This window comes from Equus caballus, chromosome 4 (assembly GCF_041296265.1).
Source record: "Equus caballus isolate H_3958 breed thoroughbred chromosome 4, TB-T2T, whole genome shotgun sequence".
NCBI classification, from domain to species: domain Eukaryota; kingdom Metazoa; phylum Chordata; class Mammalia; order Perissodactyla; family Equidae; genus Equus; species Equus caballus.
This window is the reverse complement of record NC_091687.1, coordinates 1,668,974-1,683,357: the sequence shown is the minus strand read 5'-3', so window position 1 is coordinate 1,683,357 and position 14,384 is coordinate 1,668,974. Positions and strand designations below refer to the sequence as shown.

Here is a 14,384-nt window from a genome sequence, read left to right as displayed (position 1 = left end):
CTTATGTAACAGACAAATACATCTTGATTTATTCTCCAAATAGATTTCTCTTTTTGAAAGAAGATCTTCACCAATGCTCCCCAAAACAATAAAATAGGAATAAAATGGCTATTTTTATACCATTTTACAGTTATATCAATCAGAAGATTTTGGCTGCAAAATAACAGAAAACCCAATCTAAATGGCTTAAAATATCTTGTGTGGTGTTACCTCAATACTAAGTAGTCCTGAGACAGGGCTGGTTCTGGTTCACTATTTCAGCAGTTCCTTAAGGCGCCAGTAGCTTTCTATCACTCTGTTCTGCCACTCTGTACCTTTAGGCTAGCTCTCCTCGTGACCCCAAGATGGCTACAGCTGGTCCAGGCATCACCTCCATGTGCAGCAACTTTCACAGACAGAAAAGTGAATAAATCTGTCTTGGATCTTATTTCAAGAACCAAAAAATTTCCCAAGGGACTTCACCTTACTTTTCATTACTTAGAACTGGGTTATAAGCCATTTCCTAAAACAATCACTGGCGAAGAGATGGAATTACCATGCTTGGCTTGGACTAGCCTAAGTTCATCCCTTTGGGATGAGGCCAGCCTAATACGAAACACATGGCACAGCAGCCCATCAGCATGTGGATGCTTGAACAAAACTGGCATTCTGTTAGGAAGGAAGGAGGGGAGCAGGAGGAGAAGAAACGCATTCCAGGTAGAAAACCAACAATACCTCTAAGAACTCTGTGGCTTTCTAAAGTCTGTCTGAAGGCATATTCAACAGAAGCAAAGCATCTCCCCAGTCAATGATACAAGAGTCAACTTCCCCAAGGATAAAGGGCATCAGGATGCTCTCGACACTAGACAGTGAAGATTTTCCAATTAATTTTAAAAGGGAGACTTGGGATGAGAATGTAAAAGGGCATTTTTTTGACTCATGGGAGTAGGTTAGCATATTGTTTGGGCTATAAAAGATATTAATTTTACACAGTTTTTATTAGATTTTTATGGTATATATGCACTTTATAAACTCATATACAGTATCATTCCATAGTGAAATAATTTGACATAAAGAAAATGGCTTTAAATTTAAAACATTAACGTAATTAAAAATATTATATTCTCCATTTCATAACAAAACCTCTTAGGATCCATGCTAATTAAACTTAGTTTTTCTTGACATCTTTATTTTCACAGTAAGGCAACACCAACACCTGTATTTTAGTGGAACACTTAGAAGTTAGGCATCATTTAACTTATTTTTAAGTGATTACTTCTTGAGAATTGTGATTTACAATATATGCACAGCGCGTTGGATCCAGTCCTCTCATTTTACTCTGGGACATCTAAACCAATGAAAATTTAAATTACTCTGCAAATGTGTTACCAAGCTCACGAATAAGCACTCCTCTTGTCTTTGCACCTTCTTTTGCTATATTAACAAGACATTAACCTAAGCATTATGTAGTCCATCAGCCACTTGGTGATGCAAATTAAAATAATAAAAATCCAAACTACTAAAACCTGACTTCCTATTATGACTTCTTAACAACTAATATATACGAAATATAGAAATCATCTGGGTACTGGATAACATTATGTCTTGATGGTCTCCCATTATCAGAGCTATAAGGGTTAAAAATATCATTCACAGTTCAAAATTAATGGGTGACTATGCAAGCTTTTCAGCTAGATTTGTCACACATGGAATAATTTTATGTAACTCTTTCCTTAAAATAAGACTGTACCCTCACATGCATAAATGCCTTTCTGGGACCATTGATTTAAAAACTGGCATTGAAGCTTAGTTTTTGAAACGTGTGTGTGTGTTCCATGAATACCAAGAAGAAGAACAAACTTGTTGTTCTCTGGAGTGACTCTCCCACACTAAACTGAAGAAGAAGAAAGCATAGGTACTTCAACTGAAGCAGAAAAGGAGATCCAGCCATAAATAACGTTTCAGAAGAAATACTGAAAGAAGGTTTCAGTATTTTAACTGCAGACGGGTAAGAGCATCTTGATAGCATTCTTGTCTTCCAGAGGGTGATCAACTTCCTTCTGTCTATTTAGACTCCGGTCCTAACAGCAAAAAATGGACATTCCCTAAGTATCTGACTTGCTAGAAAGGCAAGATTACAGTTGTTCATGCTCAGGGTGATTTGGAAATATGTCAAAACTTTTGGGCGATTTTAGTGACCCTTTAAGCCTAAATGCTTCCTATTTTTTTGAAGAAACTGTCTACTAAAGAGTTGCTTTAACATCCTGACACCACAGACTGCAAAGAAAGGCAACCTGGGGTCAACCGTGGACTGATGAGATTGCTTCAGAAATGCAACGCTGGAGGTTTCATATCCCTGAAACTTGCATGCTTGCAATCCAGCTAGTCAAATTTCCACAAGTTTAGAAATGTTGCTAAATCAACCTGTGGGTTTCTACAGCATTCATTATCCTTGTATTCATATATATCCCTTCCTGCACACACCAATACAAAATACCGGGACAAGCAACACTGCTCACCTGTAAAATGAAAAATAGATGTTAAAAATAGATATAACTGTTTTTTGCACTCAACATTATTACTCAGACATTCTCTATGATCTATTAAGTGATAATGTAAAGTGCAAAGAGCTTTTATGCCATCTGTAATCCACAGCAATATAAATAATTCAGTGTAATGTTGGGGAAACTCATGTTCTAAGAAACTTCTTCAAACATCATATAATGTGAAAAATAGATTAAAAAATATACATTTTTTTAATTAAGCAAGTTTGCCTCTTCCTAAGTCATTTCACAGAGTCACTTAATAAAGTCCATGGTTATTTATGGAAAAATCTCAGATGCACGGTTTCAGATGCAGGAGTTTCACCAACAGCAGTTAAGAGGTTCAAAAAGTTCTTCCATCAATTTTATCATCAGAAAAATCAACATCTTCAAATATTTTACTTCACACTATAAAGGTTTATTTTTTCTGTCACATATTTGGTTTTGGCTATTATTGTTTATATGACGACAGCCATGGTTTTGACAGTGATTTTTTTTTAAATGTTTAACTGAAAATGACACAAAGCCTGGCATGGAGTCATGTAACAATTACAAGAAATGTTTTCCAAGGTAGAGAAAGTCATAGAATCATTTCAAATATTGAAACAAATTTAATCATTCATATAAAATATCCACTCATGAGCCAACTAGATCTTTGAAAATAGATACACTAGATGCATTTGAGTTAATATTTAAACAACTAAGAAAAACCTTTTTCTCTTTCTTCCAGACTATCCAAAGCAGTCAACTCTATATATTAAACTGAAAATAAATTCTTAAGGTTTTTAAAAAAGTAATCCCCAAATGAAGTCTTTTTTAAGAGCTGATAGCATGTCAATGAAATGCAATAATGGAAGCAATTATTAATTCTCTATGATGATAAGAGCATTTTGTAAGAGTTTTTAGCAGATGCATATCCCTACGCGAGTCTTTTATTAACTATGCAAATTCAGTAATTATGAACCTATTAGTAAATTATTTATATAACATTAATTATAATTTATCACATCAGTCCTTACTGGAGACAGAAGAGAAGGATCTGGGAAGGGAATGGAATAACTAATTTTAAAAGTTGACAATCCTAAGAAAGTTGTAAGACCCTATTCCACGCTTCTTATCACAATAAATAGCCAGAGTGTAGCTAAGAAAAACTTTTGAAAATTAATATTGGACACCCGAGCTGGTTTCTATAGAATTCTAAGATGGGATCAATTCAACCGAAATGCTAAAATTCCTGGGGGCACTGGTAGTAGATACATTGTTGGCTGCTTCGTTTGAAAGTGTCAATATGGAGAATTATTTGCACTGAGCTACTGACCTCCTCACCAATGCAAAGTAACTTCTTGCTGAATTCTGATGTATTTTCCTTTATCACGTATGGTTGACTGTGAACACTTACGAATTAATTCTGTTTTGTTATTGCTCTTCTTTATGAGGTGCTTGATTTCTAGCTGAGAAGTAAAAGCTCCGCCTTAAAACATAATACTTGTATCTAGCTATAGTCACATGTAAGAAGTATAAATAAATTCCTAAACTTAAATTAGTGAATTCTAATAGAATTTCTATGCTTGTCAAGCCTAGAGTAAATGATTCAATATATTCACCAACTGTTTAGGAGAAAAGATATGGGTTCAAAGGGAATAATTACTGGGTGAAAATAAACTATGGCTAAAGTATAAAATAAATATAAAACAGCAGATCTTTACTCATAAAGGCAGCATCAGCAGGAGTTATTTTTGAAAGGTGAAAATAAGTTCCAATCCACTTAACAGCAGTACTCTTCACATTAATGCTTTCCAAAGAAAAGGATTTATTTTACTCTACAGAAAAACCTCAAGAATACTACTTGCAAATTACTCATACTATTAATTAGTCAATTACTGCATATTTTTCAGTTGGTCTTCAATTAAGAGTAAAATATCTTGAAAGTTAAAAACATTTCATAATGTCACTAGCTCAAAACGACCAGTATGTTTGGAATAACATTTACATAACGCATATTATCCACCAGACTCTACATCATTTAAATACACAACTTACTTAATATTCTCAAGGTACTATTACCACCCCAGGCTAGATAACTTGCTTATATAGCCAATACTAAGTGACACACTCTGAATTCCAAGCCAGGCTGTCTAGTTGGGAGCCTATACGTTCAACCACTATTCCATCCCAACTCTTAAGGGAAGTGATTCAGCCAGAGTCTGTTACACATTTGAAAGCCACTGTGCAAACTATAAGCAGTGAGTGTTGTCAAATGTGAAAACTTTTGCTCATTATGAAAGTGAATGTGTGAGTTTCAAGCAACAGAAATGGAAAGTGAGCATAATAAATATGCCAAAAGATTGCATGGTATAAATGCTAAGAGAAGAGAGTGGCACTTAAATCCTTGAGCTGTGATGTCACCCTGAGATTGCTCTCATCCAAAACAAACACAGGGAAAGCAAACGGTCATATTCAACATTCAAGGTCATACCATTTAAATTATGTACATCAACCGGAAAACCACAGTAGCATCTCCCATAAATTATGCCCAAAGACAATTGTCTCACTAACCTTATTCCAAAACATTAAAGCTGCTTTCTTCTAAAATAATTAACTGATCAAATTGGTTAAACAACTTTATCGTTTATTGGTCAACAAGATTCACATACCTTAAATTTTGACTTTCTAAATAAAAAGAAGCATACAAGCTTAACTCTATGATATTAGCCTGAAGTCAGCCAAAAAAAAGCATGACTCTTAATAAATGTGGACCTACTTTCCCTTGAAGACGCCTTTGAAAGGAGCAATAGGAGGGAGAGCAGTACTTCTCTAGAACCGAATTTCAAAGGCCTGATTTGGTCCTTGGTCCTCACAGGAAGAACTAGACAACTTTTTGCCTTCATTTTCCATTGTGAGATCCTAAATGCGAAAGTCAGCCCAGGCTATGTAGTTCCCCATGAGGTAACAGATGCAGGAGAAGCCATAGCTCGAGGAATGTAGGACACAATGGTCTGTGTAAGTGGATGCTGTGAACTTCAGCGGCAAACTTTAAAAAAGAAAAACCTTCAGCAGAGGTCTCAAAAATCAGTCAGCAAACTTCTTTCAGCTGGGTCTGCTGCATTAACGAGAGAATAGAACACAGCTGCTAATTTGGAATTAAATACTTTGGTGAGGAACGTTTATTATTATAAACTAGAAAGCCACAGTTTATAAGAAATAATTGGATGGGACAATAAATGGCATTTTTCATACATGACTCAACACTGTGTGGATTAAAAGCAGCTTAAATTAAAAAAGGAATCCCTTGAATTAAATGGCTTTAAAAAATGGTTTTAAAGCCATTTAAATGCAGAAAAACTATGATACACCTATTTTGTCTAGCAGGTCTTAAAATCCTAGTGGTTGACCTTCTTTTAAAATTATGATTTAAAATTATGACAACTGTAATGTAAAATTAGCCAAACAAAAATAACAATCTAGTAAACAATGCAATTTTATCTGGTGCACTTTTTAACAATATTTTTGTTAGTCAAATGACTCCTTTTCTTTGCAAAAATCTGCCTTAGTTTACCTGATTATGTATGCAGTTTCTGTATAATATCCAATATTTGAATGAATATTCAAAAATCAATCATCTCATTAATATTTTAAAAATATACCTGCTTAACAAGCCACGTTGAAGTTTTTCAGCTACACTAGCTTGTTGGCTCTCTAGAAATAAAACTACTGAGTCAAGAGTTTCTAAATATTTTCTCAGCAAGTGAAATCTGTTGTAAAACCCAAGACATATAGGCACTATCTCTATGTCAGGTTCTGAAAATTCCACTTTGCTTACAATGATAAATAAAATAAACCTATCTATATTTTGGTAAGGGAAAGAATGATTTCACCAAGGGAACGCTATAGACACACCACCATATCTAGAAGAATACACAAGAGGATTATATTTCCCACAAAAGCTAAAAGAAGCAATTGATTTTCTTTTTCGGTCAACGGAGATTCAGAAGGTGAAATCAGGTTCCCGTGCGCTCCGGGAACATCATTCGCAACATCAATCATCAACGACCCAGCGAAGCCCAGAACTGAGGGTTAATACGGAATGAAAAGAGATTTTTCCCTAAATATATCACTTTATCTGCACATATTTCAGGAGTTCCAAAAGCAATAATCTTCCAAACAAAATATAATACAGAAATTGAGTGATCAGAGACTACTTTGGATGAATTATGGCAGGATTTAACTGACATGGAGTCTAGGTCGCCATCTTACAAAGAAATCCACGGCGTGTGGTCATTTTGGCCTCTTCATAAACACCCATGATGGGGGGGCTCATGAATTCACAATATAGCCCACAGATTTTCAGAAAGCTCTGTTAGAAAGCTCATCTTCTTAACGAAGATAAAGATGCCTCATCCTTCAAAAATTTCCATAGATTCATCTTAGTTTTGTGCAGTGGAGTATTTACAGGATAGTCAGAACTCCTTTTCTTACTTGATAGCTTTTCAATATTTAATGATAGCTTTCATGCCCTCACTTTTCCAAGTTAAGTCTTTCCGCTGGATTTGATAGAATATATCTACAATACCCAAGAATCTCCCTTCCTTTCTTTTCTAGATACATTCTTGCTGTTAGAATTATATTCTGCCAGGGTGCATCCCAAAATGTAGTGCTCAGAATGAATACAACATTAAAATGGGGTCATCACTGCCAACCATAACAGGACCATCACCTCCTAAGATGGTGCCATTTGTCCAATTTAACAGCGCATTAACTCTGGCAGCCACTTTCCACCACAAAAACCAAGCTTGTGGCCAACAAAACCATGGTCATTAATTGCGCAATGGATCTCTTGAACTCAAAACCAGAACTTGATATGTACAGCTATAAGATAGTATTATGGCATCAAATATGTTAACACGAACCCCTATATTTGAGCCTCTGCTACATCACCTTGAGAAATACCAAGATACTCTGTTTCCTCCCTAATTCCTGTTCTTCATTTTCATAGGCTATTGAGCGTCAGCGACCTACAAGACAACCTTTACATTAGCCCAGCTCAAGTCATCAGCTGTTAATACTCAAGAACTCCCAATGGAAACGTTTTCTTGTATGCCAATTTACATTCAAGAAATTTCGCCTGAGACTTATTTTTCACTTGTTTACTTTTAAAACTGGTTTCATAGAGAAGAGCATCTCCCTATGAGTGTTTCTGGACAGCTGATCATGCAGTAAGACTAAGTGATTGCTCAAACGCAGGCAGTGACGCGCTCCATTCCATCTCTGAGGCAGGGCAACCGTAAGATTACCAACAAACTTTCACATTGAGATGAATATACACACAGACATACACACCACACATGCAATGTGCCTGTGAGTGTGGAAAACGAAGATAAACTATTCTATTCCAGTTAAAGTGGTCCTCTTTGCAAGAAACTTTTCTCTCACTCTTTCCTCTCTGAAGCAAAGACAGTCATTGAGGTCTGCGAGATCTCAGTCTCCCTAAATCCTCATTACAGCCTTCAGCTGAGGCTCATCCAAGCCAGGTGGGAGCTGAGGCAGCCTGAAGTGTAACCAGCTGTTTACCCAGCTCCTGCTCACAAACACCTCCTGCAAATCCGAGGCCAGGGGACAGTACAACCACACTGAACTTGCAGTCAACGAAGGCGACCCCTGAGGGAGGCACACTCGGGGGACCACGTCTCCCCTCCCGACCCCCGGACGCTGGGACCCGCTCCGCACGCCGCGCCGCCTCTCGCGGGCCGGCCAGGGGCGAGCGCCCGGGTTTGTCAGCGCGCACGTGACTCGCGGGGCCACGTGACTCGGCCCGGGGCGGGGGAGGGGACCGAGGAGTGCAGCAAGGGAAAAGTTCAGGAAGACCCGTCAGAGCGCCCAAAGCAATCTGTCCCTTGCCGCTCCGTCCGCTAGCGGCTCCGGCATCCTTAGGAGAGGGCTGCGGATCTACGCGCTCCCCAGCGCAGCTCCCGAAAGGGGGGGCGTAGTTCCCCGCTCGCCCCGCCGCCCCCCTCTCGTCCCCGGCCCTGCTGGTGTTGCCGCTGCAACCTCCAGTTGCTCCTTCCTCCTCTTCCTCCCTTTCCCCCATCCTTCCCTGCTTCCTTCCCCCAAAAGCGCATCACCCACTGCGGGCGATGCCACTGACGCACATTCAATTTGCCCCGGGAGCTCGCCTTCACCTCGGAGGTCAGACCAGGCCGAACCTCTTCCAAAGGGCAGGATGGAACTGCGCAAACAAAGTTGCACGCCACACCGCCACCTGCCCCTCCCTGCCAGGCAGCCCCCCGTTCGCCTCCCCTGCAGAGCTCGCTCGCTCCGCCGGCGTTCTCTCGACCTCGCCCCGCCATCGCGCAACACACCCCCTTCCTCGCGCGAGCCCACCCTCCCGCCGCCCCGCGCGCCGAGCGGTCCGGGCGCCCGGCACAGCCCCGAGCCCGCCGCTGCGCTCACCTTGCTTGACACACTTGAGCCGGAGGGGGTCCTTGCAGTGTTTGATGACGGCCAGCACGTCCCTGATGGTGAGCCCCGCCACGGGGGTCTCGTTCACTTCCAGCAGCAGCTCCTCCGACACCAACTTGCTGCCGCTCTCATAGGCGACCTTGCCTGGCTTCACCTCCCCCAGGTAGGGGAACTGTCCGTTCTCCGCGCCCCCCTTCAGTTCGAAGCCCAGCTGGCCCTCTGGGTTCCTGCCAATGACACTCTCGTGGACTTTGCTAGTCCAGTGGCTTTTCTTTTTCAAGCTTTTGGACATGGCAGTGGGGTGAGTCGCCTCAGCTCCTGAGGGGTTCCTTTGGGCTGGAGGGGTTGGTGTGAGAGAATGAGGATGGAGGAGCGAGGGGGGCCAGAGGTGACAGGAGCAGACTTTGCTCCCTCCCTCTCTGCTCGGTGCTTTGCCTCTTCTTTGGATGGAGTGTGGACGAGGAAGGGGGAGGATGCGAGGGGCGGCTGGGCAGAGGTAAGGGAGCTCGGGGAGGTGGTGCCGGCCCCGGAATGACACTCAGGGCTGTGGCCCCGCGGCGGAGGAGAGCTGTGGCGGCGGCGGCAGCCGGAGCCGAGCTGGTGAGCGGCCGGGTGGGGGTGGGGAAGGAGGGTAGGGATGCCGGGGGCCACTCCTGCGCGCGGCGAGTGGGAGCGCGCGCGCCCTGGGTGTGTGTTGTTAGCTGATATCCATGGCAGCTGCAGTGGCAGCGGCAGGGGCCGTGTGTGTGAGTGTGTGAGTGTGTGCACTAGTTGTACTGGACTGGCAGGAGGGGAGGGGGCAGGGGGGCGGGAGCAGGCTGGAGGGGGAGCAGGGGCGCGCGCGCGCGCCGGGTGGGGAGCCGCTCCGCCGCCGTCTCTCTCGCTGGCTCGCTCCCTCCCTCCCTCCGCAGCTTGACCCGGTAGTGAAGGCGGGGAGAGAGGCAGGCTGGGTCCGCCTGGCGGCCTCCGCGAGGAGGCGGGAGCGGAGAGGAGGGCCCCGAGGCCCGCGCGGGGAGGCCGCAGGGAGGGCGGCGGGGCTGCGCGCCCAGGACGCCCGCCTCCCCCGGTGCGGCCCGGGCTGCGGCGACGCGTCGTGGCCTGGACGAGGGGCGCCGGGGCCAGCGCTGCGGCTGTCGGTCCGGGGGTCCTCCTGCGAGGTCCTCCTGCGGGGTCCTGCGGGATGCAGGGGCCGAGCTGGCGGCGGGCGCGGGACTGCGGGGCGGGCCTGGGCGCAGGAGTTCCCAACTGCGACAGGCTCTGCCTCCCCGCATGGACGGACCCGACGCCGAGTTTGTAGAATGCCCCTCCGAGGAGCGGGAAGTTGCGGAGAGCCGGGGACCGCGCGGCGCGGGGCGGGCAGCCGGCAGCATCCCCCGGGCGGGGCTGTCTGGAGAAAGGCGACGCCGGGGAGCGAGGGCAAGGGGCTCCGCTTTTCCGTGTGAGGGGAAGCGGAAAGAAAGGGGCAGCGGGTCGGGGTGGGGCAGCAGGGAGCAGCCCCCTCGGAGCAGAGGACCCTTTAACCCGGGACCTGCGGTGGAGACGGCAGGGGCACGCCCTCGGCCAGCAAAGCCCGCAGACTCGGGGTTGTAACCTGGGAAGAAGCCTTAGGATGACCCGGCCGGCCAAGGTCCTGTGACAGAGAAGGCAAAGACGGCTCCGAGGGTGAGCACAGAGGCAGCACCGGAGCTGGAACTCAGCTCGCTGCCCGCAGCCGGCGCCTTTCCCTTCACCGAGTTTGCAGTCGCGAGGAGAGGTGAGGACAGGGGCGCAGGGACTCAGGAGGGCTGCTGGCTTTCCCTCAAACCCTGATGTCGGGTGAGATGTGAGCGGTGATTTTTAAAAACTCCTGTAACTGGTAAATGAATTTCATTTGCTTTCCTTTCAAAGGATACGTTTAAGACAAAAAAAAAAAAAAAAAGAAAAGTTGCACACCCACTCAAAGCAAAGCATGAAAAGCACTCGGGGTTCTTGCTGTCTGAGATGAAGACAGTGTGGGAGGCCACCAGTGAAGTTCAGAATGCGCAGTCGACCCAAACAAAAGGAAGACCGGGTTTGAATGCAACCTCTGCCACCTACCAACGGTGTGGTCTTGAGTCAATCGCTTGACCTATCTGAGCCTCAGTTTACTTATTTGTTAAACAGGGTTAAAATTACCGTTCTGGTGGGGCTGTGATGAGGATGAAATGAGGTCATGCAGCAAAGTGCTTGCTTGCCTGGCTTAGGCGGGTAGGCAGTCAAAATGGTAATTTCCTTCCTTTTTCCCCTCTCAAGTATAACTCACTGTTTGGGGAAGTGTGGGATCAAATTTAGTCAGAGCTGGAAGAGAGCTGAAAGAAAGATGATTTGTTTAACCATGTGTCTTTTTTCACTTGAGAAAACGGATCCCCAGTGAGCTGGCTACAACAGAAGAGAATTCTTCATTGAGCCAGGGGGCTGTGCTGGGATCTGACACGGGAGCTGCAGGCAGTGCCCAGAGAGGGCAAGACTGGGGAGCAGAGCCCAGTATCACCCAGAGAAGCTGGGTGTTAGCATTATGAGACCCAGTCCTAGGTGCAAATTGATACTGAGGACTGAATACGTATTTTTCAAACGCAAATTACAAACCAACATGTGTGTAATACTAACGATGGTCCGGTTCTAACTGCGTGCCAGATGTTATTCTCTAGGCTTTATATAAATTTATTTCTCCTGGCATCTTAATAAAGTAGGAACTATTATCATTTCCTTTTACAGATAAGGAAACTGAGGCATACAGAGATTAACTGTTGCAAGGCTGCAAATTTAGTCAATGATGAAGCTAACATTTCAGACCCAAGTGTTTTAGCTCCAGTCCTGGTCTCAGTCACCGGGTTCGTCTCTGCCCCGGTGTACTTACCATGTCATGCCAGCAATCAGTACATAGTGTCCCCACAGATTGGGTCTGTATTTTATTGCAGAGGTAATTAGGAAAAAAGAGAACGAATGGAGCAGGAGTTGGACAGAAAAGCAAATTTTTACCCTCCAGAACCCAAGACGGTCATTGAGGTGCGTGCCACCTGATTTAGTGCTTCTCAATTCCTGATTCATCTGCTTTGCCCTGAATTGCGATCTTGAGCTGGAACCTGTCAATGCTTCTTTGTTGTCACTTGGCGCGATGTCAGGGCTTGTCAGTAAAAGATGCTGGAGGGACACTTCGTAATAAAGGGACTTTCCTTGGTTTCCATGCTTTTCTTCTTGCTCCTAGGGTGTGGTGGTCATTGGGTGGCTTTCTAGTCAATAGCGTGCAAGAAAATAGTGTTTCACAACCTCCAGTAAGTTTGGCTGGTTCCCCAGTGGTTGGCTTCCCGGTGAGCCTGCTGGCATCCCAGGGAGTGGCTTCCTCACCAGCCCAGTCTGTGACACCTCAGTGAATTTCTTGGCCGTCAAGTGGGCCATAGCCACATTGTCTCCAATGACGTCTGTCTCTCAGGCTTTGTAGGGCAGAGGTTGGGGAGGAGGAGTTCTTCTAAGTTATTCTCTCCCAAAGCCCTGGAGATAGGGGCTGCTCCCTAAATCCACTATTCCTGTATTCTTTAGTGATGTCTTCTCTCTTTGTAGCCCATCCCCTTTACTAGTTAGTAATACTTTGTACTAAATTTTCCCTGTTCCGGTTATAGTGTGATTTCTGTCCTGACTGGACCTTGACTGATACAAGGCGTAAGGGGATCATGTAGATTCTTGAGGAGAGCACTCTCCTGGGAGCCAGAAGTTGGGATCCTGCCTTTACCTGTGCAACCTTGACTAAGTCACCTAACCTCTCAAAACTTGTCCCCTCATCTGTGAAAAGGGGGTGATAATGTAATATGACAAGGTCATGAGAGCATCATGTAAAATTCGAATGCATTTTAAATGCACTTAAATGTCAATACGCTTTAAAACTGTAAAGTGCTACCCAAATTAAAGGTGTTAATTATCAGTATAGGAACAGAGAGTAGCAAAGAAGATGGAGATATTTTCTTTAAGAAAAAAATTATATGTATTCTGGGGACTTATTGGATTGTTTCGTGGGGGGTGTGGTGGGCAGCATTTCCTGTAAGGTTTATTATCATTCAAGTAAATATATATTATTGGTTGGTTGGTTGGTTGACTTTGCTTAGCTTTTGAGAGGTGAAAGGAAATACTTGCAAGTCTCAAGTTGTTCAATTTTCCAGCTCTATGAAAAATACAACTGAAACGACGACCATTTTGAAATGCTAGATTCCGTCTAATTTGGTTGCTTTCTATTCTTCTCTCCTTCACGTTTGCTTTATTTCTCCTTTGTCTCCTTTACCCTTTCTGGGTTTGATGCCCGCGTCAGGAAAGAATTATTTCATCCTTGAGCACTCAGTGTGCAGAACATGGCGCTAGATATTGCATGCTGTTTCAAAAGAAAAATAGTTTAGGAACCTTAAAAGCTAAAGGAAGAAAAGCATGAGTGCGTTCAGTCCTTGGAACAGTTCCATGAGCAGGGTGCTTGTGACAGACTCACTCGGGATCACTTGATCCCCAGGACCCCTCTGCCTGGGCATCCTTCCCCCAGCTTCTGAGTTTGCTCACTTCTCAGGGCCAGGCCCTGAGACTCTTTGGAAAACTGCCCCTGAATTCCTGGGCTCCTGCCTCTAGGCACAGAGAGGCAGAGGGAACCACCTGGGCCTTTACTTTCTTCCCAGGATACCCCTTGCCAAGGACGGCCCTATACAGTATAAAAGCCCAGCCCTATTGCCTCTTGGGGGAAGAAAATCCGAGGTGTAGTTTATACCCCAAGGCTCTCTTGCATGATCAGGCTCATTCTAAGATTTTGCCTGAAGTTGCTTCCTTGCCTGTCTGGCTTCCGCTGGTAACTTACGTGTTTTTCCTGAGAGCCTGTCCTTAATAAATCACTTGCACTCAATCCTCATCTCAGGGTGGGCTTCTGAGATCCTGACCTGAGACATGGCGGTTCCTTCTTACAGATGAAGGAACTGGGGCTCAGGTATTTTAGATTGCACGAAGTCAAACTACCACTAAGGGGGGCAGTTGTGATTTGATCCATGTCTGTGTGACTGCAAAGCTTCTACTCCTCATGCTGTGTCACATCGAAAGTCCCTAATACCTGGTATTGATAAATTAACTGTCTGAACAGAGGGGACACAAAACTCAGCAGTTGATTGATCAACAGTCATAAAAATTGTATCCCTATGTTAAGAGATCTCTGAGTGTTTGAGGGGGAAGAATAAGCCGTGGGCAGTAAGACCAAACCGTGATGTCCTTCATCCAGGAAACCTCATAAAGGGTGAGCCGTGTCTACCCAGAGGTCTGAAGACAGGTCCCACATTTTGGCAGAGAGTGTAAATGTTCAGTGTGATTTTCGCTATTTCTCTCTTACTTTTCTAATTGCTTCTCTTTTTTCATATTATTATTCCCTCTGCT

General features: G+C 44.3%; 1 protein-coding gene across 14 annotated transcripts in view; it reads right to left on the bottom strand.

The window, feature by feature from the left end:
• The window catches only part of MAGI2 (membrane associated guanylate kinase, WW and PDZ domain containing 2), a 1,262,944-nt gene extending 1,253,367 nt beyond the window's left edge, over window positions 1-9,577 (bottom strand). For 13 of the 14 annotated variants that reach the window (XM_070265334.1, XM_070265337.1, XM_023640142.2 and 10 more), the window contains exon 1: window positions 8,970-9,577. In XM_070265334.1, coding sequence (XP_070121435.1) covers window positions 8,970-9,270 — 301 coding nt within the window. In that variant the 5' untranslated portion in view covers window positions 9,271-9,577. The remainder of the gene's footprint in view (window positions 1-8,969) is intronic. The other variant, XM_070265327.1, reaches the window with a different exon arrangement.
• Between the last annotated feature and the right edge of the window lie 4,807 nt (window positions 9,578-14,384).